The sequence below is a fragment of the Amphiprion ocellaris genome, chromosome 22 (assembly GCF_022539595.1).
Source record: "Amphiprion ocellaris isolate individual 3 ecotype Okinawa chromosome 22, ASM2253959v1, whole genome shotgun sequence".
Classification (NCBI taxonomy): domain Eukaryota; kingdom Metazoa; phylum Chordata; class Actinopteri; family Pomacentridae; genus Amphiprion; species Amphiprion ocellaris.
The window spans coordinates 19,951,826-19,978,359 of NC_072787.1; the positions used below are offsets into that span (position 1 = coordinate 19,951,826).

Consider the following 26,534-nt stretch of genomic DNA (forward strand, 5'->3'; position numbering starts at 1 on the left):
CAATTATGAGACTTGTTGATAACTTTTTGATAAGTATGAAATATTGACAAATCTTCTTTAACGCTGGTAAATTTAACTCTTATGAAGATTTTTTTTGGTGTAAAAATGCAAATAAATCCTCATTTGTTGTTTTAAATTTGTGTCAAATCATCTTCTGGGCAGCAGTTCCTCAACTTTTGGTTGCACAGTGACGTTGTGGAAGAGAAAAAACTAAGTGTTTGGTTGATTTTGAGTGTTTTTTTTAATTTCATATTCCAAGTTATGACCATCATAACGGAACGACTCAGTCACGCAGGCCTTCTTCAGAAATATGATTCATAGTTAGCGCAGGCGCAGTAACTTCTGTCTACAGAAAGCGGCGTCGATTGGCAGAAATGATTCGGATCAAACCGGAATTTGATGCTATGTTTTCAAAATAATAGCATAAGACGCGTTTGTAAAAAGTCAAAAATTGTGTCGAGCTGCCATGTGATATTTTCATATTTTATAAATATTGTGAATTAATTTTAAGACGCTATATTTAAAGTTTTAAAACGGCAACTGCACTTGCTACGTTTCAAATTATTTTACGTCAAACTTGCCACCGGAAGTGGGCTCTTTTCAATTTAAGCGATTGACGCCGGTCAGAGGGAGTTTGAGTCGAGTACCAGGCACCGGTGAGTAAATAATAAGCGATAATCTGAGTGTGACTGTAAGCCTGACATAGAATTCGCTTCGTGAACAGGCGTTTTTGCTTTGAACCGCTGTTTTATTGAAGGTCATTGGCCGCTCTTGACTGTTGACTCGGGTTTTTGTGTGAGGAGAGGCGGCGTTGACAGTCAGCCACCAAACTGCCGCACACGCATGCAAGTGTCCTCAGCCGCCGGTGCGTGACTTTGCTTTGTCTCCCGGCTTGTTAAACAGGTGAGATAAAGAGGAGGGAAACGTGGAAATACGTTCGGACTGGTGGCTTTTGTTGTCGGATACAGCTTCCCTCACAGACTGGAGGGAATTTAACGGCGGTGCTGGTGAACTTGCTCATCCTAGCAAGCTAACGGTTACTCCTCCTGACAGCAGCCACGGTGGGCACGCTGATGAGTATCGAAGCTAAAGCTGGTTTATCTGGTTTCCTGAATAATTTAGCTTTCAACGAGGCAGTGGGGAGAGTGGGGGGTGTGGTCAGCTTCATTCATTCATTCATTCATTCATTGCTCGGTGGAACAACAGCAGTGTCTTTTGTGTCTCAGGTCAAGGGGTGACATAGTTGCACAGATCTGTCCCTGCTAAGTTAGCTTGGTTAATATGAAGAAGATGCATTCCAGGACTAGTTTATCTCCTCTCCAATTAATTAATCAATCTTTTTAACGTCGGAACATCGTGGGGAAAGTGCTAATTGCAAGTTCCAAGTAGTTTATTTCCTTGGCAACCGTCCAACTCACAATTTTATTTTTATATATATATATATATATATATATATATATATATATATATATATATATATATATATATATATATATATATATATATATATATGCTGTCATACAGGAAGAAAGAAACCCAAAAAAGTTAAGAATTTGCACTTTATTTAATGAAAGAAACGCTCATTCAAACAAATCAGTCAATCAAACACTGATTGACTGATTATCAAAATGGTTGCCAATTAACTTAAATTATTTGTTACATCTCTAATTTGACATGATATAAAATAATCAATTCTCACATGTGAGCTGTTGAAACATTCTTGTTTTAGGTGTTTTTTTGTTTAATTTCCTGCTGTCAATTAACTTTTTATCAATACATTAATCAACGCTGTGTTTGTGGAGTTGATAAATGCTGCCTTGATAACTTCAGAGTTTCTCAACAATACATCCCAATGTTTTATCCTGTTTTAAAAGCATATGTTGTGTTCATCAGAGCTGCTGCGATTAGCCTAATAATTAGTTGTCAGCTATTAGACTAATTGCGACATTGAGTTGGGGAAAAAATGTCTAAATTCTCTCATTCCAGCTTCTCAAATGTGGATATTTTCAAGTTTACCCATTCCTTTATGACAGTAAACTGGATGTCTTTGGGTTGTGGCTGAAACAAGACATTTGAGGACATCATCTTGGAATTTGGGAACACTGCTCTACATTTCTCACCATTTTGTGACATTTTGTTGATCAAACAACTAATTGAATAATTGAGAAAATCATCAACAGATTAATCGATAATAGAAGTAATTGTTAGTTGCAGCCCTGGTGTTGTTCTGTTGACATGATAAACACATTAACGAGGATATACGTTTACTATACATGCATTCGCTAACTCATCCGTGCATTATGCAACTTTATATATGACAAATAATTCAATAGAACCAGGAAGCAGTTGCTGTTAAAGCCGCTTTTTAAGTCTTACCAGGAGCCAATGCCTTCAGTTTATTAAGATATAAAATAGAAATGCATTAACTCATCTCATTTGCGAGGCTGTGAGCAACAAGTGCTTTGTTTTTTTGTTTGCTTTTTAATTACTGGTTTAATTCAGTGGTTGCACATGACCAGGGGAGAAAAATGTGATCGTGTTTAATGGAGCTTTCTCATGAGACGTGATGATTCCCGCCTCACACTAATTACTGAAATGCTGCCATTATGAATGTTGTTAGTTCCAGTGGAGAGTTTCCTGCAATGACAGGTCAATTGTCTGCTGTTAAAAGGTCCGTGACGCTGATTTATTTGGAAAGGAAACAGCAGTGTTCTGATGTTAACAAGGCTAGCAAGATGTATTATGATAATAAGTAGATGCACAGATGGTTCTGACAGAAAACAAATAAACAGGGATACTTGTATCTCACTCAAAGTAAACCAACCAGCCACAGCTTCAAAACACCTGACAGGTGGAGTAAATAACATTAATTTTGTTGCTACAGTGGCTTCTGTCAAGAGGCTGGATATATTAGGCAGCAAGTGAACAGTCGCTTTTTAAAGTTGACATCTCGGAAGCAGGAAACATGAGGAAGTGTGAGGGTCTGAGTGACTTTGACAGGGGCAAAATTGTAATAATTAGGGGTCAGAGCGCCTCCAAAAAGGCAGGTCATGTGGAGTGTTCCTGGTATGCAGTGGTTAATAACTACCAAAAGTGGTCCAAGGAAGGACAAGGGGTGAACAGGCGACAGGGTCATGGGCGCTCAAGCCTCACTGATGCATGGGGGGGGGCAAAGGCTGGATGTCTGGACAGAAGTTGCTGAAAACTTTAGTGCTGGCTATGATAAAAGTGTCAGTGTGCTAATAGTGACTCCTATCCACTGTCCAAAGCACCTACAGTTGGGTATGTGAGCATCAGAACTGGACCATGGGTCAATGGAAGAAGGTGACCTTGTCTGATAAATCATGTTTTCTTTTACGTCATGTGGGCAGCCATATGCGTCCGTTATCAGGGGAAGAGGTGGCAGCAGGATGCATTGTGGGAAGAAGGCAAGACCGAGTGATGCTCTGAGCAATGTCCAACTGGAAGACTTTAAGTCCTGAAAATCATGTAGCTATAACTTTGACTTGTACTTCCTGCCTAAACATTGCTGCAGACCATATACATCCTTCATGACGATGATGTTCCCTGATGTCGGTGATCTTTTTCCTCAAGTTAACGCACCTTGCAGCGCTAAAAACATTATTTAGTCATACAGGACTATTCAAAAAGAATGAACCGATTTCACTACGCAATATTTTAATAAGGGAAAGCAATAGAAAACTCCAGCCAAGTCACAAGTACTCTACTCACGATCAACTTTTATTTGATGTTTAAGGTCATCGAATGACAGCGAATAACAACAGCGATCAACTCAGTGGATCGTGATATGCTGATAGGCGTCTGGGAGGAATTCTCTTATCGCATTGATGTTGCCTATGCTGCAGGTGGTGGCCACCACTGAACACTTGTAAGACAGGAAATAAAAGTTGATTGTGAGTAAAATACTTATGACTTGGCTGGAATTTTCTATTGCTTTTCCTTATTAAAATATTGCAGAATGAAATCGGTTCGTTCTTTTTAAATAATCCTATAGTTTGAGGAACGACCTGTCCAAAGTGTCTTGGCCTCCAAATTCCCCAGATCTCAATTTAATCGAGCATCTGTGAGATGTGCTGGAAAAACAAGTCCGATTCAAAGGTTCCCACCTACTGTGAGCACCATCTGTTAGCATATCGATGCCTTCTGAGGTCTGTGGAGTCAAAAGTGGACGTGCACAATATTAGACGGGTGGCTTTAAAGTTTTGGCCGATCAGTGTGTAGAGAAGCTTATCCCGGTTTTTAGTTTATTGCCTATTAAGCAGTGGAATTTGGTGTTTTGTGTGTAAAAACTCGGGCAATCTGGGCTAAAGTTAGCTTACATTTGTACAGCAGAAACTAAAGAGAAAATCCATGTTGGCCTCCTTGTTGCAGATATTTTACACTAGTTGGAGTGACAGAACAAGGTCCAATCATTACATAACTGTAGCACTAGTTTTAACTTGTAATTGATCATTTTGTGCTGGAGACCCCGTTCAAAACCCCCTTAGGGATCACTGCAGGTCCCTACTCCTCAGTTTGGGAACCACGGTCCCAGAACTGTTGACATAGCTGATAGATGTCAGGATTTGCCCTCTGGCAGGATGGAGGAAGGATGTGCGTCTCCTCTGCTGACTCACTAATATCATCTCCATGTGCACTCCAGATTATTTGAGGGGATATTTAACTTTGATGTAAAGCCGAGGCTCCGGGTAAAGCGATAATCTTTCCTTAGAGACTGTTCAATCTCAGTTGAGAAGACCTCGGTGGGATTTTTTACCTTCCAAAACCTGAGTGATACGACAACTCATAAGGTCGTGGAATCTGAAATGTTTGTCCTGGTGAATCTGACCTCATTTGATCTTTAGAAAAAAAAAAGAAAAGATCAAATTCCACGGCTTCCTTTTGTCGCATAGCATTGTGCGGTGCTTGAACGCATCAGATGGATCCATCTTATCTCTTTGATCGCAGCTTTTATTTGTTTTCCTTCGCCTCAGTGAAATATGTCAAACAGACTTATTGTGAAGCGATTTGTGACAACAGCAGTGTGTTTGGCTTTGGAGTGAAAAAGAAGTCAGAGTCCAAACATTTGAGCAGAGCGTCTCCACATTCCTGCTACAAACTGCTTGGTCATGCAGAAGAGAAGGAAGGAAAAGAGGCAGATAATAAGCATTTTTTTTTTCAAAATCATGGGCTTTCGGCTCTTCGTGTTTATTTTACCTTCCTCTGTGCAGATAAACAGACCCATTATTTTGTCCATAAACACATCAAGCCTAAAAAAAATAGTCTTAACCGACGCACTATTATTTTAGTCCTGTTTACTATTTAAAACCGCAGCGTTCACTCGCTCGGCTTTTCATTCCTTTTCAGGTTGTGTTTCCTGCCACACACACGTAAGCACATTACGTTGATTCCCAGGAAATGAATAAATGGCTGATTTGTATTTGACCGTAGTATGAGATTTAGGCCTTTGTTTTGGTTCTGGGAGCCTGGAGGATATTTTATTCCCGCCCTGTCTGAGTCTCAAGAGAGTAAATACAGTTATTACAAGTGCAGCAGGTCACAGCTTCATAATTGCTGTGTTTCTGTGAGAACTTGGCTTCACCTTTTGTCCGGCTGCTGCAACCTGAGCAGCCCGGGATGCAATTTTGCCAAAAGGAGGCACACCTGAACACTACCTGGGCTGGACAGGACCAAAAAGTGGAGCTTAATAACAAATCAGCATGCACAATTATATTAGTAAAAATGAAATTTCAGCATTGGCGCAAGTTAAAAGCATAGTTTTGTTCGAGAATGTTAAATGAAAATGAATATTTTGTGTTTTGCATACAAGTTTGAGTAGTTTTCCTGTTGATCCTTGGGAAAGAAACTTGGGGCAGGCACAAGGTGTCACAAATGTTGGAGAAACGACTTCCCTTTCAGCCTTTCTGTTTCTATTGTGGTGTAGAAACCAACAGCTTCAGTCACAGCCTTAATTCTTAGTGCACAAAAACAGCAAAAAAGAATAGTTACTGGCTGTTTCTGTGATCACACAGGAAATAGAATGATGGAGGATTTGTTATGATGGCCTGTATGATGGAGTTTATGTTGTGAATAGTGATGTTGGAGAGAAGAAGGCTGCTCTGAGTTTAACCAAGTAGCATCAATGTCCGCACAGCAGTTTTTCAAAGCAGTTCAGAGGAACATTCACTGGGATAGGTTCATTTTTCTCGCCTGAAAATAGCCATAAAAGAGGTTCGACAAGGGTGAAGAACTCCCGTGGAACCGGTTGGAACCCGCACAAAGGTTTGGGCCACCCTTAAAACGGCCCGCAAGTTCCTGCAGTGGAAAATGCCTTATTGTTCACATTTGAAAAGCATTGTGTCTTATGTGTGCACCTGCTTGTGGGCCGTTACAATAAGAGTAGGTATAATATGCTAATTTCACTGCAGGAGCAGCCTAATGTTCTCTACGATTATACACTAAAAAGTAATTCAAGGGACCTATTCTCACCGTTTAATAAAATGTTTGGTTGCAGGACAGAAAAACATCAAATTGTAGTGAGTTAGATAAAAGTTTTAAGTTGCAGACCTTATTTTAATGGGTTGTGGTGACATAATAATGCTAACAATTGCATGACGCGTAATATTGTGTGTAATTTAAACTCAATTTTCTGCATTAGTTGATTTAAAACTAATTTCAAGACAATTAACTTAAAGAGGTTTGATAGCTTCATTTTTTTGTACTTTGAGTTAAGGATTTCAAGTCCCCTTTCCTATCTTGACATGCCTGGACAATTTCAGACAGTTGAGACTGGTAATTCAAAACACCTTTAATTGTAGAGAAAAGACATTTCCCTCAACACAGTATAGTTTGTTGGTTGAACATAATTTCATTAGAAGATTGATGCAAACTGTTGCATTCTTGGAAAATATCCATCCATCAGATATCTGTAAAAGACAATAAAAAAAACTGATCCTGCAACCATAACGATAAGTGTACAGCTCATATTTTCTCCATTTTGCACTGTTTTGTTGTGTACTCCTCTTTATATTGCTGTGGGTGCTGTATGATTGTGACATTATGATTACATTCCTGCAGACAAAACCTCAATATTCAGAGCAACAGAAGCAAAGTGGAATACAATCTCAGTGCTAGTTTAGTGCTTTTATGACAATCTGATGTGGGAGTTTTTACACCACGATTAATTTTGAGGTTTTAAAGCTGCACAAATTAATATATTTTCATAACACTGGATCTAATGAGGGCTTGTAATGGTGTGAAAGTGTCTTGTAATGGAATAACAGCTTGTTTTTTCAGCCTGCGACTTATACTTTTCTAGTTTACACAACACTCTCAACACTCATCTGCTTTCACCCTCAGTGAACGAAACAAATCTCTGCACACTACCTGAAAAGAAAAACGTCCACATGCACATTATTTCATCATTTTTTGCAGACATGGAGTGTCTTCATTTTTTTTAGGAGGATGTGGAAATTTTTGCAAAAAATGGCCCAAATGCAAAAAATACAATAAAGATCCAACAAAGCTGATGCTTGTTGTGCTGTGCTTCTCTATGCATGCTGTATATTGCATGAGGCTCCACTCATTGACTTCTATATATAGCTGAAATATTCACACTTGAACTTGAGCTTACCAATGCTGGCTGTGAACTTTGTCACAAATTTCTTGTGGATGTTTAGATTGAGCAGTTGGAGGGAAGATGTATATTTGTTTCCATTTCAAGGTTTAGCCTCCCACAGCGCTTCAAACACCCTTAAACCTCTTCAAGGTATGAAAATATTTGAGTGATGATTGCGTTTTCCTTTTCTGGAGGAGAGGACAATAGGCAGGCGTTATGTAAACAGTCGGGACTCAGCTGCCACTTTAATCCCTCTTCACCCCCAAGACAGGTGCTGTCTCAGCTGTAAGCACCGCCGCCGCTGCCCCGGAGCCTCCGATGGGACAAAGAGCGAGATAAAGATGGACATAGATTGAGTGAGGGCAGCTGTTAGCTGTGTGAGACTGGACCTGTTCCAGTGACTGTGTGTGCACGTAACAAGCACAGTCATGCCGAAGTTGCTGGACGCTGCCAAACCCTGAGTGAAGTGAGTGTGGCCACTGGGCTGTGAAGAGTGCAGCGGGGAGGTAGGGACGTCTGCATGCTGAGAGGCTCAGGAGGTGGCTGGGTGACTTCTAAACTGCAGAGCCGTTTCAGGCTAAAGCTCAGAGGCAACAGCTATCGACATAAACCAAATCCCAGGGCAGCTGTCAGAGGTATACAGCTGCATTGAGGTCGGTGTGACCGGGCCTGCACAGGAGATTTGTCTGGATGAGAGCACTCTGAGCAGGTTTTTGGTGAGTTTCAGTCGATTTTAGGTTTTCTTATCTGTGTGGCTTTAGAAATTTAATTTTAGGCTTTTAACCTGTTGTGGTCACCTGCTCTCTTTCTTGGACGTAAAAAGTTCCTCTTGAGTGAGTTTTCCTTCACTCCTCATAGGAACATGGCCTGGTAGACTTGTTTTAGACTTGACTCGGGGAGAAGAATACCAGGAAGCTTGGAGGGAGAATTTCCGAAATGTGTTAACACTTTATATAAAAACTCAAACAACTGAAGGCGGAATGTTATTGTCTAAGAATTCTTATTAAATGTTATTTTTATGCTTCCATTTCTTTCAAAATGTAATTGCAATATGCACGAGCTGGTTTGGATGAGATGCAAATGTCTTTTTTTTTTTTTTTTTTTTTTTTCTCCTCGCTTCATTTAGCCAAACATTTGCGCCAAGACCTTCAATCTGGTTCAACAAAGTAAAGAAAGAAGACGGCGCTTCTATTCTGTGCAGGTTAGTGTAGAGAAAGAAGCATATCATCTGTCAGACATGGATGAGAAAAAGCTGTCAAACGTCCTTGCACCAATGAAGTCACACCTCTTTATTTAGCTGACCACTGTGGATAATGCTATTATCAGGGCACTGTTGGGATTGAGGAAAGCTCAGGACTTTGAAGTGGACTTCAATTTTAGCTGCTTGTGGCTTTAACTGTGTTTCTTTTTCCCCCGCAAGACATGCATGTGACTCCGCAGTGGGCCTTCATCCCTGGGGACAAACACTTGTATCTCACACACACACACACACACACACACACACACACACACACACACACACACACACACACACACACACACACACACACACACACACACACACACACACACACACACACAGATTCAGACTCCTTACGGGGTTGGGCATTTCTTTTGCCCTTAGGCTCATATAAGCTGATGTGGAATGCAGCGCTTGATTATTTGGCCAACGGGTAAGCAACTTGTTTAGATCACAGGATTGTTCTTTGTTCGCTGCAAAACACAATTAATCTGGCGGCTTTTATGACTTTGGTTGGGATTAATTGTGTAATAGTGTTGATTCCTCTATGACATGAGTTTTTTTTTTCCCCTCTGCCAAATAAAACAGAGGCATGCCAGTGTGTAATTGAAGGAAAGTTTACCCTAAAACTGATATTTTACTTGTACAAACCAATACACCAGGTAAACAAAAGTAAACCAGATGATTTAATTATGTCCAACATCACTACCAGTCAGTGATATTAGGCAACATGTCATTGCTTTCCCACTCATTTTGTGCACAGATATTCACAAATGGATAAACATCCTGTGCACATTTGTAAACAGGCAACAAAAACAGGCAGTTAAAAGCTCATCTGTGTTGATTTTATTTTGAAATTGAAATGAAAAAAGTTGTGAGATATCCACAGCACCAGTAACAGCTAATATTTCTTATTTCAACATACCATTTACTCACTGCAGATGCTCGGAAATTTGTCAGTAAAGCTGCAGTGCCCTTCATGAGAAGTAAAGTTTCCCAGTTTATTAAAGAAAGCCAGTACTTATTGACTCACTCCCTCTACTGTAGTCTGTTATATTAGATGCCATTCATTTGCCTGTATGTGGGCTTTTGTTGCACTCACTTTCATGTTGGCCTTTGACTTTTAGTGTTTAAAAGCCTTTTCTTTACCAGCAGGTCACCTTGACTTTGTGTCGCAATGTGGCTTTATGCCACTCTTGTAGATTGAGAAACAAATTGTCATGGTTATTTTGAGACTACATACAGTATTTCCTCATGGGAAACACTGTGCCTAATGCTCATGTGATCTCTTTAAAGGACCAGAAAACGTTCTTACATGGTTTGACCAGGAAGCAACTTCCAGGCCTGAAAACAGTACAACAGCATAAGGATGCAAAATAAACTACAGTTCCTCAAATGGTTACCTCGGGATGGGTTCAAAAAAAGAGTTGATCCTTTCAAACGAAAATGGAGAGTTTGTCCACCTTTTCATACAGTCAGTCGCACCCATTATTAGTCCAACCAATTCCCAGAGCACCCCTTTTTTTTTTTTTTTTTTTTTTTTTTAACAATATTTAAATACATTTTAGCTATGTTATCATCATCTTGGGCAAATGGTGTCAGTTAGTTGGCTCAGGAGTTTAGTCAGACCATAGACTGTATGTAAAGATAGACAGAAAACAAAGATGTCACCAGCTGGTATGCCTTGAAACTGAATCCAAAACTGGCTTTATGGTCAACTCCATCCTTTTGAGACTGGAGCCAGGACCGTCTAAATATGGGAGGCACAGTGGATGCAGGGGAGCGATACTTAAAACCTAACTAGAGCACATAAATACCTCCACACCACACCATTGGTAGGTCAGATAATGGGCAAGATGTATTGCACACATTTGACTTAATGCTAAAACTGAACATAAAGTGCATTAGAATCAGAAATCATTAAGAAAATAAACATTTACATATCAAAAAAAAGGGGGACATCAGAGATGGTTTGTTTGTAAAATGAATGGAATGGACAACAGAAATCTTTTTTGATGGAAGTCTATTGAACAGACACAGAAACAAGCAACAAGTGGTATTGCTCTTTTGAGGTACTTTCTCATTGGCTTCATTTTTGAGCTGTTGTTGTTGTTTGGTCCGCGCTAAAATATCTTAGCTGTTGTTTGACTTGACCTTTTGTTCAGATGTTCACGGTCTCCAAAGGCTAAATCCTAAAGGCATTGGAAATACCTTGACTTTTTCTGTAGAGGTTGACATATGATGTTTTGAATGGAATGTCTCAACAATACATAGAAATACAGTTTAACAAGAAATTTTGAGCATGTGTTAATGTTCCCTTGAGGATCAGTTGTATTAACTTTGGTGATCCCCTGGTGTTGCAGGTTGCACGACTGTTGGGTCAAACATTTGGACGTTTGCATTAAGTCAACATGTTTTTTTCAGACAGGGTTCAAGTCTCAATGCTACCACTTTGCTGAGCTAGTGCTAGCATTAACATGGAAAATGCTCACAACGCAATCTGTAATATGATGATGTTTTTCAGGTTTGCATGCCTGCATTACGATAAATCTAGCTGGTTGTGAGATGATTCTAATCCTATTTCTTCTGCACAAAGTTATACATATTTTCTTCTAGCTTGCGTGTAATCCCAGTTTTTTGTGGTTTACGGGGTGATTTTACTTCTCCAGGACTGTAAAAATACATAGTCCAGTTGAGGAAAATCACTAATCACTGCTGTCTGTAGGCATTTGTAGCCACTTGGAAGGATTTGTAAGTTGGCATTACACGCTTATAAATGGTTAGAACCTGCAAATCTGCTGTAATGGTTGGGTAAAGACAGATATTGATCAGTAGGGGTTGAATTACCACTTCCACCTTGAGGGTGTGTGTGTGTGTGTGTGTGTGTGTGTGTGTGTGTGTGTGGCAGACACAGATAGATGAGTGTGTCTGAGCAGCAGCCTCTGACTCAGTGTTGAATGGGTCCTGGAGTCACATGGCTACTTGTCAGCAGGCTGGAGGAGGAAACATAATCCCGAGGAGGAAGACTGCTGTTATCAGTCGGTGCATGCAGCTCTGAGAGAGTCACTCTGCTCGAGGAGAGGCTCGACGACGCATGATCGGACGAGACGCTCCACATCTCTAACCCCCGTTTGCTTTGTTTCTCTCTCTCTTTGCTTTCGCCCTGCACTCTGACCAGCACCGGGTCTCTCTTCACGGCAGAGTTCAGAATTGCACTACAATGTCTACGGTGGCTTCTCTGCAGTAAGCACACAAAGGTAAAGTATGACCACAATCTCTTTTTGTGTTTCTCGACCTGTTGCCATGATTTCAACTTGTCTGATTTGTCAAATATATACAGCTTGTCATTTTTCTATCTATTTTATTGTCTATTTAATTCATTGTTTGTATAAATTAGTTCTTAATTTGGGTTGTTTGTCAGGTGAAAACTAATCGAACTGAACTTGATTTTTCCTGTTGGTATCACATTCTGTGCACTTTTTCATGTATAGAGGAATTTAAATGCCCCCCAAGGAGGCTTTAAGGAAAACCACAAATGCCAAAATCATAACAATTGGGAATAAAAATAGCAATTCAGTTTCTTTAACCAGTTTTCTCAAGCATATCAGACATTTTTGTTAATGGATTGATCATAAATTCCAGCAAACTGCATACATTTCTGTCAAATAAGATAGCAAAGACTCATTTCCTGTTCTATCTGCAAACCAATCATGCCGAGTATCATTCATGGTTGCCCCCTCAAACTGTAATTCAGTGCCAGGAAAAGTCCTGCTTTCTTTAATATCCAGTTGATTTGAGGTGAATTAGAGCTGACTCAGCCTTGAACCATAGTGATTTGTAGCCAACTGTAAACACAGCCTGATCTGCTCCACAGGTTACACAGCAGAAAAAAAATGCCTTAAACAAGCTACTTTCTGCCCACTTTTGTTCTCGCGGCACAAACATGCTCTTCCAGTCTTATAAATCCCAAATTAGAGTGTTTTAAGAGCATGTTTTTTGGAAGGGATGGCTCTCAAAATGCTGTGGTTGATTCAGAATTGACCTTTTTATGGTTACATTAAAAAACAGATCTCATTCTCTCAAGTATTTTTCTTTAACCACACACTGTTCAACCCAGTTTTTTTTTTTTTTCAAACGTCTGCTCCCATCATTTGCGTTTTCTTTGGGTCTTAAATAGGAGATAAGAGCGTTGATTATATGTTACAGCATGACATTGTGTCAGATAAAACATTAAGGCCACAAATTATCTCTGTGCCACTTGGAGCCATCACAGCAACACAGTGAGTGTTCCATGGGAAAAAAAAACGCGTTATCGTCTGTTCAAACATTCCATGAATCACTTGCTGTTCTTATTTTTATAAACTCTGTTCTTTAATGAAACTTTAAACTTCTCCTTTCTTCCCTGTCATTGTCCTGCTGTTATAAGTACAGGCCTGTTGAGGTTTGGACATTGTGATCAAGCTTCTATTTTGGGTCTCAGGCATCTTTATTGGCAGTTTATGCATTTTATTGAGCTGTTCTTTAATTATGCCTTTCTGATAGAATTTGCGGATGAGCGTGCAGTCGGCGGTTGACAGTCACGCGCCAAGACGCAGACTGATGTCGGGCCCGACCACGGCGTTTTGACAAAACGCCGCTTTAAGACACACGTGGCCTTGTGTCGTGAGTTCAAATCTGCCTCATATCCTCGGTCCCGTCGTCTGACTGTCTGGCCTCTTTCCCTTAATGTCATTACGAGCAGGCAGAGCAAAGAATTTTTAACCTTTTGTTAAACTTTAACACAAAAGGTCACATGAGATGAAAGATGTTGAAGTGCAGAGTAGGCATCTTTCAGGTGCACATCTTGTCTTTGAGGGAAAGTTTGTTTTTTGACAGTTGACCTTCCTTTTTTTTTTTTTTTTTTCCAATTTTGGTGATATTTTTCTGCTGAGTCATCACTTCCAGGTAGCTAATCTGAAGCACTTCATTGACTGCCTGTAAGCTGTGCAGCAGGAGAGAAATGCTCCTCTCTGAAAGTCTGTGTAGATTCTTAGTCACGCAGGTCATTGTAATCCTAGGCAGTTCAGTAAAAAGCAACTTGACTTCTCCTTTAGGTTCTTGAGGATGTTTCACTTCATCCAAGAGGCTTCTACGGAAGAAAGAGCATCTTCAAGAACCCGAAAGAGAAGTCCACTTGCTTTTCATTGAAGTTCTTAAAACTCCTTTCAGAAAACATCTCAGAAGAGAGCAGCGCTTTTTCATCAACAGTGGAAATCTACAACACACCAGACAAACTTTGTCAGGTACATTTACACTCTCTTGGAAGAGATGAGTCACCGTTAAGTGCAGCTCACAGATCTTACAGATGGAAAAAATGGTAAACTGCCACCATAGTTTCCTCTGGTGGTATGACATAAATGTCAGAATTTTGGTTTAATTCAGATAAATGTAAGACATGATCAATTTACCTCGCCCTAGTATGACTGTGCAGTTGATAAGAGCAAAGGAAGTTGCAGTTCCTGAGAATCACTTACTCACCTCAGAGGGTTAGTAGCACGTTACACAACACATTGCCCTTTAAATACAATTCAGTTTCTTGAGGACAAAAGTATTGTCAGGAAGGTAGTTGGCACATCTAGGTGAACTTGCCACAGTTCTTAGGTTAATATAGTTCTACTTGCAGGTCTCTTGATGCTTCTTGCTGCTAAAGAATCTTCGTCAGCACTCTGGCTGTATGTTTGGGGTTAATGTCAGGCTGCAGGATGAATTTAGGGTCGATCAGATAGTTTTGCATGATTTGATGAGTCCTAATATAAGAAGTGGCACAGTAGTTACAGTAGTGTGTTTGTAATTTAAGCAGAAATGGTGTAGTATCTAGTTATCTGCAGACATTTTCCTCCTGAAAAGTAGTGTCTTCAGACGGGTGACCTCATTGTATAGTTTGCCCTTCACGCTCTGCAGGAGGAACAGACGAAGATGACGGCGACAGCTCATTATGTCGCGACAAGCTCAGTTAACCTATAATGTCTCGACGCAGATGTTCAGACATTTGACATTAACCCAGATTAGCTATGGAACATGGGCCCAGTCAATGCAGCTTCTCTCCCTCACCTCTCTCAAGGTCGAACATTACAGATGCTCGAATTGATTCCACTGCTTCTAGTTTTTCTTTTTTCTTTTTATTTTGCAGCTCCTCCAGACAGCCCTCAGTCTGCAGCAGCTGCCTTCTTCCTGTTTTCATGCTCGCTTCCTTCTAGAAGGATAGTTTTCCCCAAAGCCAACATTTGAGGCAGTGACTCAAGTCAAGCATGGAAAAGTTTTAAAGTTTAGAAAAAAAAAACAACTTCAGTCTTTTTTTTAAGGAACATTCTGGAAGTTACCGGGACTCTGGATGACTCTGGTAAGATATGATGAATATCTTCCAGGAGAAACACAGAGCATCTTGTCCTCGCTTCCTCCTGCACTGTCAGCACTCATTTGGCCCTTTTGGTCATTTCAGTTCTTACACAAGGGACAATCAGTTCCTTTTTATTCAGTCCCCTGGTACTCTAATTGTATCTGATGGCTGGCAGACAGAAAGCATTGAAATCATTGAGGACCATGTTTTTTTTTTTTTTTTTATTCTACTTGCTAAAAAGATGGGTGCAAGTTATTGTTTTCCTTTTCTGATCATTATTGTTATCCTAGCGGTATTATTACAGACATGCCCTGAGGTAGATAAGCTGGTTCCCATAGTTTTCACCCAGGATCCCAGGGTTCTGTAACTTTATCCCTGTGTAGCCAGCCCTGCCTCTTCCACTCTGGTGGGGTCTAGATTTACTGAGAAAGTAATCTTGGAGTACACGCAAGCTAACTCAGATAGGTTCCTCTATCACCATTAGTGCACAGATTGGAGCATCTCAAACTACATTTGGTGCAGTGATTATTTGTCTGCTCTGTGTCTCAGTTTCTAGTCATTTTGCCAGGTAATGTCTCTGTTTGGCACAAGTTCAGGCTGTTCAGCTCTTACAAATGTTTAATCTCATGTCACTGATTGTACTTGAATAAAACGTACCTCTACAAAATCTCCTTGCTGTCAACAAGGTCACTGATATGATTGTGTTCAGGCATGAGGGAAGCTTATCATTTCTTTGATAGCTCATGTCAGAAAGCAAGGCTGGCATTAGCAGAAAGTGACTTCAAAGTGTGACTCTGAAAAGTGATCCCAAAGAGGTCCCGCCTCTGATTGTGGACTAAAAGAAAACAGTTGTTTTGTTGCCAGTGAGACACTAAGTCTTAAATTACAGCCCAGTTTTCTGGACTATGTGGGTAAACTGAAACAACTTAAAGGGGGGACAGTGAAAGTGAAGAGGCAAAAATCCTTAACTAATAGACATCATCATGAAGCTTCCCCAGTTGACCATTTACAATAAAATGATGAGTTTAAATATGCAAGTGAGGCATTATGTTTAATAAAAATCCACCATTTGCTTTAATTTCAAGAAAGGAAATCATTAGAACGTTGGATAAAGTTTTCACAGAGGGGATTTTTGGATATCTGGATATATATTGCTCGTGTAGATAAATCAAAAAATGCTGCGAACAGCCTGAAAAAGCATCCATTTTGGCCATGTTTTTTGGAATAAATGTTCTCTAAAGCAGGCTGTGAATTCTATAAGAATAAACCCCTCAATAACAGCCTTCAGAATGTAGGTAGGAATAAATCTGGAAAGTTTGGTGTATACAAGTGGTACTGAAGTGGGGAAAAAACAAATTTTGAGAAAAAAAAAACACCCTTTAAATATATTGATTTTGATTGCAATCTACAGATCCAAATAGATAAACGGTGGTAAAGTAAGTATTTTTGGCTGATCACTTTTTTTTTTTCTGGTGGGGAAAATAACAACAAAATGCCTGTCTCCTTTCTGAAAGCCAAAGATAACACCTTTATACGTCTTATTTTTGCTGACTAACAGTTCAAAACTCAAAGATTTTATTTTCAATCACAGAAACCAAAAGGAAGAAGTCACAACCACTTTGTCACTTTTGATTGGTGGAAAAAATCAGTCAAACAATTAACAGATGACAAAAATAGGTGCAGATTAATTTTCTTTCTGCTGAGTAATCAGTTGATGGTCAGGTGTTCAGTTTTGCTTCAGTGTCTCTGTGGTGCACCTTCATTAACATTTTGTACCGTCTCTGCAAAGCTCTGCTGGTTTTGTGATCCCCTCTGGGCTCCTGAATTATTGTACCTTTAAATCCCTGTGGTTATGTGCCACTTAACGGTGACTCTGGGGTGACGGAGGAGGTGGAGGTTAGCTGAGGCGCGTGCCGCCGCTTATCATAGGGTCCTGGTGCACGGTAGCGTTGTTATCTGCCTCTTATCTGACTCAAATGATTAATGACCTTGAGTGGCAGGTGCATTTGTGCCACAGGGCTTGAAATCAGAAATCATAGAAATGAAAAAAGACAGTTTATTAAAGCCTGCTGTTCATCAGAAAAATGATGTTCAGTTTAGACAGCTGTGTTTGAAGTGAGGTCTGGGTACTTAAAAGTACTTGAATGGTCAATTACTCCTCCAAGTGCAGACCGTATTAGAACAGTCAAGTTAACATAAACTCAGTCTTAAAGTTTAATATTTGGATTAATATGTTTTGCAAGTAATGATTGTTTGACATATATGACCCATAAATGTCAGCCTGCACTTGGTGATGGCCTGCCAGGAATGTGCTGGAGGAGTATTCAATTCCTGCTTGTCTAAGGAACTTTTTGCCTTTTGACTCCTCTCCAGAAAGTAAATCACATGATCGGCTAAACTGTGGTCATGTGACTGACTAGAAAAAACATCTTCATTGCTCATAAAACCTGCTGCAATATATGAAATTGGAAGTCAGTGGCTTCAAGTGCTATAATTTGAAGCTGAAAATCTGCACTTAAAACTCACTTCTTACCCCATGTGCTGGAACATCCTCATATGTTGATATTACTCAGCCACATCTGTTTCACTCTTGTTCACCTCGAGTTCCTGTGCTTGATCTAAGTCCTTGATCTCTACCTTTCTCCAGGTTATGCTGCCCAAAAGCTGTCTGAGTCCCAGTGAGAAAGAGAAGGGCTAAAGCCGCACCAGTCCAAACCAGCTTCCCAGCGCCTCTCCAGCAGCGACTCCACTGCAGAGCCATGAGCAACCCCAGCGCTCCCAGCCAGATCACTGACGCCGTGGCATCGGTTATTCACGGAGTAAGTCCACACAGCCACACATAGAAAAGCCTCAGTCAGGTCAAACACCATCAGGTCAGGTCACAGCATCACAGGCCACATGATGAAACACGTGAGGCAGAGTTGGTAGCAAACCTGATTAAACGCTGCTCAGGTGATGACACTCGCACTTAGAAGTTTTACGATGTTTTCATGCATAAGGCTGCAGCTCAGAGCTCACCTCGGTTTCAGTTCATGCTCTCCCTGTGCTGAATTTATGCTGCATCAGCTTCCTCTGTCCTCTTTGGCATTGCAGTGTGTATTTTGGACAGTGTAGTTTGCTCCAGCGCTACAAATATGTGTACAAACCAAGTCGCATCCAACTCCCTGGCAATGTGCAGCAGCTCTGAGGGCAAAAATAGTTCCCAACACTTCAGATGTCACTCAGCACAGAGAACGGTTGAAATCCCCGTCTTATTACAGTACTGGAGAATGTCAGCAGTTCCACAACTAAAAAACAGTTTCCTTCCTCTTTTTCTTTAAATCAAACTGTCGCCATTGTCGTAAACGGTAAAGTAATGAAAACCCACATGATGAAACCACTGATTGCACAGGCTGCTGGTGGGATTGATGTGATAAACATGACTGGCGAAGCCCAGAGGGCAGGCGGCTCGGAGCAGCCAAAAAAAGCAGCATTCTTCAACTCAAGAGGTTTTCAACGGGCTCATCTTATGATTAGGACGGTGCAGCAGAGAATATCACAAACCTAAAGGGAAAATCCACAATGAATTAGCTCATATTGGTAGGTTTTATCAGTTTGCAGAATTGTTTTGCCTTCCAGGAATTACTGGGGTTGTATCTTTATTTGCCGATTCCACCGTTCTCAACAGCTCATGTGATCTTTTACTTAACTTAAAGATTTCCCATGTTTCTTGGAATGGCAACCCATATGTGTGATAGTTCGTAGTGCCGTTAGTTGTATGTGTAGGTGAGTGGAACTAGTGATGTTTAGCACAACAGGAACAAATAAGAAGATATTTTCCACTTGCTAAAAAGTCAGAGGTCACTGCTGACTAATTTCTGATGAAGTGTTCCTTTTAGAGTGTAGGTATTCTCTTTCAAACATTTCCTTAGAAAACCTCGTGGTGTTTATTTATCCACTCCAGAACTGTTATGTTCTTTTCACCGCAGCAACAATCTAGGAAGTGCCTGCTTTCCCTTAGCTTTGCATTTTTGTCAGCATTCTGTCAGCTGCTTCCTCTCAAATGTTGCACAACAGTGTGAGCACGCCGACAACCGCTGCGTCTACCTGTACGAAATCCAGAGGGATGGGGGGGTTCCTCGCCAGACATAAACAACTGAAGTGCCGTTTGAAATCGAATCCAACCAGTTAGGGCCCAGAATGCAAAGTATTTAGGAGACGTAAGTGGATCCATGACATTTAAGTGGTGATCCATGAAAGATGTGCAGACAGACTGTGTGCACAATGACGAACATGCACAGGACTCACTGGAATAGCATTTGTTGATTGGTCCGATCAGTTTGCAAAGCCAGAGTTGTGTACGAACACTGGATTTTTTTTTTCACAGAATTAGATTTTGAATAATGCATTGGATTAGAATCACATACTCCACCTTTAATTTGCGCTATTTTGCCTCTTTATTTCCCTTTAACTTAAACTTTCATCTGACAACATTCGAACACAAAACATGTAATTGAACAAGGCTAAAAGAAATGACACGCGAGGCAACATCTTAAGACTAAGAACTGATAAAAAGGAGAAAATTTACAATAATTAACCTGTTATAGTGCAATATTCATGACACATATTAAACTTTAATGCATAAATGCTAAATTATTCAGTCATCCAGTTGTGATAACCAACTCATTACTTGTAATATCAAGATCATTAATTTGTTTCCTCTTGATCACGATAAAGCGAGACGTAATCTTTACTCATGCCCTAGTTTATGACCCATTAAATTCAAAAGTGTAAAGTGCACTTCTGCACATTTTTAGTACTTTTTCCTGTTTTTAAGGAATGTTTTTGTCATATCTTCTTGTTATTGCACAGCCATTTGAAACCGTCACTTTGCATTCCCCTGCAAACACTGTATGATATAACAAAACTCTTAAATCTTAATTATCTTGTCATGGGTTTGTGTGGAAAAACTATCCAATGTTTGTACACAGCCCTGACTCTGTAAAGTGACCTGTGCACTTTGACTGTCATACACAGAACTGGGAGTAGAAAAGAGTCAGAGGGACAGTAAATCTAGCACAGGCTGTCTAAATATATTAACTAGCCTAATATCAGCCATCATTCTCCAGAATTGCAGACTCTGCTTTTAATTTAACATAGAAATTAACCTACAGCTGAAGCAAAGAATGCTTCTATTCCAGTATCTTTATTTCTATTCCTTGCATGTAACGTGTAGTTCAGATAAGATAAAAATCGTGTTGCTACTGCAAAGATCAACATCGTTGAAAGAAATATGGCCTTTTTGTAACTTTGCCCTCTTTGAACTCTAATTTTCTGGCTGAAGCTTTTTACTGTTGGCAATCAGCATGTTTTTATTGCTGTTTGTTCTCACTAAGATGGTTTACTGCCATAAAACCTACACAAGCTCTGGACTAGAATCTCACTTTGTGATAATAAGACTTTCTAGCAGGTAGTCTGGTGATCAAGAAGCTCACTGAAATATGGCTGTTTGACGGTGCCTCGGCAGTTATTGGCTGGACTGTTGACTCCAACTCTTCTAAGTTAATTATTATCTCCTTAACAATGTGTGCATGTGTGGTCAGGGAGAGTTCACTGTTTGGATTTTAAGGGCCAACATTGTGAAACTAAGGTTTGAGTAATGTCTTCTTCCTACGCTGAAGAGCTGCCCCGGTCATGTGACAGGTGCTAACTGAAATGGGAAACAGGTTGTCTTCCATAAAGGCGGCTGGCACTTCTAGCCTTTACGTTTGACAGTGGAAAAACAAATACAGCTATCTCGGTATATTTTAGGCTGCAGGAACACATCGGCCGGTAATTTCATGGACTACCTGTATTCGTTTAAGGTGAGTTTATTCGCTTCCAGACCAGAGGACTTGAGGCAACACGTGAGTCCAAAGCGTGGTTTATTCTCTGTTTGGGTGTAATATTTAGTCTTGTTCTTATCTCTCCCAGTCAGTCATTACACATTATCCTAAATGGGACACGGCTTTTCCACACGGAGGTTGCAGTTTGACGTTGGTTCTTGAGGTAAATGTAACCTCAACGCCATTTCTGCAGCTGGTTAATGTTCAGTCTCGTTCTTGCGTGCTCGAGGCGCACTTTTACTTCGTCATCAGCTCAATGACTTCTCTTTTTTTCCTCGGGCATTAGAAATCCGAGGTAATAATTGCTTCCTAATGTTATCTTAATGCCTCACTAGTTCGAGATAGTCACCCCTGTAATGTCAGCAGGTGGTTTACAAAAGGTTTCTTCACAGGGGACCACTGAGACCTGTTCTCTTTGAATGCATAAAACAAGCATCTGAGTAGTCTTAGAAAATATTACAGATAAAAACCCTGATTGTGTTCACCTCAGTGTGATTTATTTCTTGCAGCAGACTTCAGTTTTTCACCTCCTGCCTTGCAGAGAAATGTCATCATGTCAGTGTTGCAGAAATGAACCAACAGATTCAGTGTCTTGCTTCAGGGAACTTTTTCAGTGCAAACATCTGCTGCATCTCTCAGCTGTTTAAGCCAGTGATTCCTAACTTTTTGGCTCGAGAGTATTGGAAATATTAACTATCTTAGGAAATGTGCTTTTTTGCTTTCTTGCCCAGATTTAGATTTGAAGACTGGTACTCTCATGTCGATATAAATAGATAAACACTGGAGCCAACAGCCAGTTAGCTTAGCATAAAGACAGACAGCAAGGAGAGTAGTAAACCTGACTCTGTTTAAAGGAAATATAATCCACCTACTAACACCACTAACACACACTAATTTGTATCGTGTGTGTATATATGGACTAGATTTAAGTATAAAAACTTCAGGTTGGGGTTTTACAGAGGTTATATATCAGACTGTTTATCTTTGCTTGCAACTTCATGTTGATGACCAAAGTCAAAAAAGTCATTTCACCCGGCCAAGAAATGTCAAACAATTCCTTTAAAGCAGTAGTCTATCATTTTGCTAAATCTAGTTTTTCACTTTCTAAATATTACTCATGTCTGTGCAGGAAATGGTAAATTTAGCTTAACGTAGAACAGAACAGATGCGCTGAAAAAAAAAGAAAGATAACATGCTCATTATTGAGATTTAGAGGTGCTGGTAGGAGGATTTTGTTACTTTAGAACAGAGTTAGATGTGATCCGATATGATAAACCTTTATTAGTCCCGCAGTGGGGGAAATTTGCATTATCACAGCAGAAAAGAGAGTAGTGCAAACATTTAAGAAATATCAGTAGAAAAATAAACCAAAAATATACATAAGTACTAGTTCATATTGCCAAGTTCCTCTGGATGTGGGTAGTATACCCACATTTCCAACCTTTATGCTACTTTAAGCTTTAATAAAAACACCTTAAACTGCATAGATGACTTCTCATTGCTAATGACACTTCAGTTTTAGTAAGTTTTCTCATTAAAATTGATTCACTGAGGACTATTTTAAGAAGATTAATCAAATAAATTTGCAATAGGAAGGTTGTGAAAATCATCTTAACTGTATATTTTGGATTTTGCTTTGTCTCTGACTCATGAGGAGTGTCGCCCCTCCAGGTTGGACACTCCTGGTCTAACCTGTGTAATCCACCCAGTCTGTGCTTTGGTCATGTCTCCATCCATATGTTGCAATAGTGAGCTCTGACCTTACAAGTGCAGATGTGTCATTTAATGTCAGTGAGATAGTTTCTGTCTGGAAATTCACCATCCTGCCCGGCAGTTATTAGGATTAGTAATGAGTGGTTCACACCTCCTCCTCACTGTCAGTTTTTATCATCGTAATCTCGCTCTTCCTGTGACATGCATCTGGCAGCTGCTGCACAACTTTCCCCACTCAGTAGACTCAGAGCTTCTCAGCTGAACATCTTCAACTTTGATAAAACTGATTGAAAGCTCTGTCTCTTGTGAAATGACAACAGTGATTGCCCATTTCAAATATAATTAGAGTATATCCAAACGGGAAGCAAAAAAGAAGCTTGTGAGTAGATTTGATCTGACTTTTACATTTATGATGCAACAGGGCGGTTGTGAAAATCAGCGCTTGCATAATACAAGATTCCCTGTTGGCTGAGCTATAAACTGGGTTACAACTCCTGTGTTTTCGCAGAATAATCAGAAACCTTGCGCATGTTCGTGCAGCGGGATTTCCCTGCAGAGTCACGTTAAGAGATGCAGCCACACGGTACAAGATCTCTAAGACATCTGCCGCCTATCCCCCTCTTTCCCCTCCAAGTGCTGACTGTGTGGGATTTGAGACTACTTCACGACACAGATAATCTCCTGCAGCCTCCACTCCTGTCCAGTGGCCACTTCATTAGACAACACCAAACATGCACATTTCTTTTTAAAACCTAGCTGTGTTGCTTCACAGGATTAACTCACTTAAGCTTAAAAAAAAGCACAAACATTACAGTATTTTTGTTTTTTTCTTCAGGCTGTTTCTGATGTTATTTCTTCTAATTAGTTTGAGTCATTTATGTTAAAATTTCAAATGCATTGTGGTAAATATGGTTGTCAGCCAACATTGCTAGTCCACCACTTAGATCCAAACTGTATACCGGCAACTACTGGTTGTCCAGACATGAAACTTAATACAGATATTTATGTCCTCCCCTGGGATGATTTGTCATCACTTTCTTGAGCCCCCTCTTTTCCTGTAGTGCCATCATCAGGTCAAGATTTAAATTTGGTTTTGATTTATGATCAGAAACCTGCAAACCGGACATGTTACCTTCAGCCTCAGCTGCGATTTATCTTTCATGCTGTTTCTCGCACATGAATATTGCAGTTAAAATTGTCTTTATAATAATTTTAGCATGTCAAAAATCAGCTAACCTCAAGTACAGCCCTATTTAGTCATGTTTACTTCTACAGCAAAAGAATTCCAGCCCAATTTTGTTACCAGTGATGTCTTTTTCTGCCTAGCACAGGTCATAAATTGGTTTTTCATTATTTGGATTTATCGGAAAAGTAGATTAGATTAGCTTCCTGTTCTACAAATTGTCATAAGTGAACATAAATTGTAATAGTGTTGCGTTACTGGAAGACTGATTGCTATAATAAGATTATCATCACGGTGATTAGATTAATAGAGAGAGTGCTTAGATTAAAATCTATCGATGCGCTTCTACTAATGCATTTAAGCATGAAGACTGATATTTTTCTGACTGCAGATCTTGAAATCTTGTTTAAAAACTTTCCAAGCAAAGCTGTTTTAACTTTTCTGCAATTTAGTGGTTTTTGTTCTCGACTTCAAATATGTGTTTTAGTCATCAGTCAACATTTTAGTCACATTTTATTCATCAAACACGTCCTCTGTCAACATTATCCTTTAAAAATGCGTCTTTAGAAAACTGTAAGGTGTTTTAGTTCCTATGCATTTACATTGCCCTTCACAGTACATTGATTAATAGCGCCTAGGTCAATATTTAGGCTTCATGTGGCAAAGTTAAAATGTGGAGATGAATGTCAATGTCAGGTTTTGTTCCTGGCTGTTCAAACACGGTTATTCCTTTGAGGCAGCGTTTGTCCTCAAAGGGAAAATGAGAGTCTTGTTTATTCTGCCTTGGCACAATAGGCAGACTGGCGAAGGTGGCAGGTTGGCCCGATAGAGCTCTGATTATAGCATCACGAGGCTTTGATAAGCAGGGGTAGAGAGGGATATCTCCTACCTGCAGTTCTTAACGGAGGCGTTGAGGGTCGGAGCTCCAGTGTTGTCATGGTGGAGGCCGCCGGCGCTTGTTGTCACCAAAAACTTTGACTAAAGCTCACGCTGCCATGAGCGAGGTAAGTCGCTAAAACTGCACAAAATGTTGATTTTAGTCGAAGTTTTCCTTACTGTCTGGTCAGTGTTTTTGTTTTTTTTGTTTTTTTTTTCCCAGTTTTTTTCTTGGCTCCGCTTGCCTTGTTTTTGTACATGGTGTTGGTTGTGGAAAATTCTCTCACCTCTTTGAGAATCCCTCACACATCTCTCCCACCTCTGGGGATTCACTGTGAAACCATGATATGAATGAGGGCTCTGTAAAAATAAGCTGCCGGATCGTGTAGCAGCACATTGTGGGTTTTAGTTATCTAGATACAGTATGTGTACTCTAGGTTTCTGGGTTAGTCTTCTAATTAAATATTGAACCATTAAGGGGTGAATACAGAATTTATTTTTTTAGAAATTTTTGACATGTTTTAAAGAAATGTCCGCAGCAAAAATTACTTTTCCAGTTATTAACTCTGCATTTATAGTTAAAAATGACTTTATTTGCCATTTCAGCATTCTTACTTTCAGTGTTGCTTTATCTGCCCTAGAGGTTATTGCGCTAAATGTAGAGTTTGCTCGCCCCTCTTTGAGTCTTTTTTCCAGAAACATAAAGCTATATTCGGAATGGACCCTTGAGTCAATATTGAATTTGTGCCTTCTTACATATAAATCTCAGCTGGTCCAGAGTTCAGCGAACGGTTCTCTGCTTCTGCCACTTTTATGTGGCATGTAAAAACAGGTCACAGTAAAATACTGAATGGTTATATGAGGCATGGGAATCACTTTTTCACACCTTCTTGCACATGCCTGCGTTTATGAACATCTGCTGAGCCGCCGTGAATCCAGGATGAACTCTGGAGTTTCCTGCTCATGTTTCCCTGTGTTGATTCACTTGATGAGTTTAATGTGTCAAAAGGACCTTTGTACGTTACGCTACAGGTGATGCAAAGCTATTGAAAATATGATGGGAACTAATGAAGCCGGTTTGCAGCAGGTGTGTAAACCGCTGTCAGTTCTTGTTCGGAGTCAGTTAAATTGTTAATTTGAAACAAAATGATTTAATTTCTGCTTCTTGATACTTTCTGTTTCTTTGGGAAAAGCTACCAGCACCGCATTGTGAAAATTATCCCTCTGATCCCCTAAACCCACCAGCAGATTTGAAAGGCATGTTATCTTTAAAAAAAAAAAAAAAAAAATCAGCATATTTACCCCCTTTTCATAGCCAAAAACTGTAAATACAATAGAATTGTTTTGTATTCATTTTTCCAACAATCCTTGAACTAATCATGTGTGACTCTTCGTTCTAAGCAGCTTAGAATCGTTATATTTCATTTAAATCACTCTATTCAACGTGTCTTATTAAAAAATCCTGCTAAAATAAAGTATTTGCTGTGACTAGATTCTGTAAATACACAAATGTTGCTCTTCTTGGTGAAATTGGGAAGCTATTAGTGACTCAGCTGGGAGAAGTCTTCTCAGTAGTCTCATGACAAAAATCCAGGGACTATTTGACTGAACTGTGGGCTGTGTTTATGCAGAGCAAATAGGAGACAAGTATGGAAACTAATTCA

The 26,534-nt window shown here is 39.9% G+C and overlaps 1 protein-coding gene across 10 annotated transcripts in view; it reads left to right on the forward strand.

The window, feature by feature from the left end:
* The first annotated feature begins 617 nt into the window (after positions 1-617).
* The window catches only part of slc4a2b (solute carrier family 4 member 2b), a 51,034-nt gene continuing 25,117 nt past the window's right edge, over positions 618-26,534 (forward strand). For 2 of the 10 annotated variants that reach the window (XM_055007148.1, XM_023285344.3), the window contains exons 1-2: positions 11,901-12,115; positions 17,882-18,053. In XM_055007148.1, coding sequence (XP_054863123.1) covers positions 17,994-18,053 — 60 coding nt within the window. In that variant the 5' untranslated portion in view covers positions 11,901-12,115; positions 17,882-17,993. Of the gene's footprint in view, positions 657-764; positions 904-8,130; positions 8,335-8,744; positions 8,820-11,899; positions 12,116-17,881; positions 18,054-20,923; positions 21,078-24,842; positions 24,999-26,534 lie in introns of those variants that run through there. The other 8 variants (XM_035955148.2, XM_023285296.3, XM_023285305.3 and 5 more) reach the window with 8 other exon arrangements.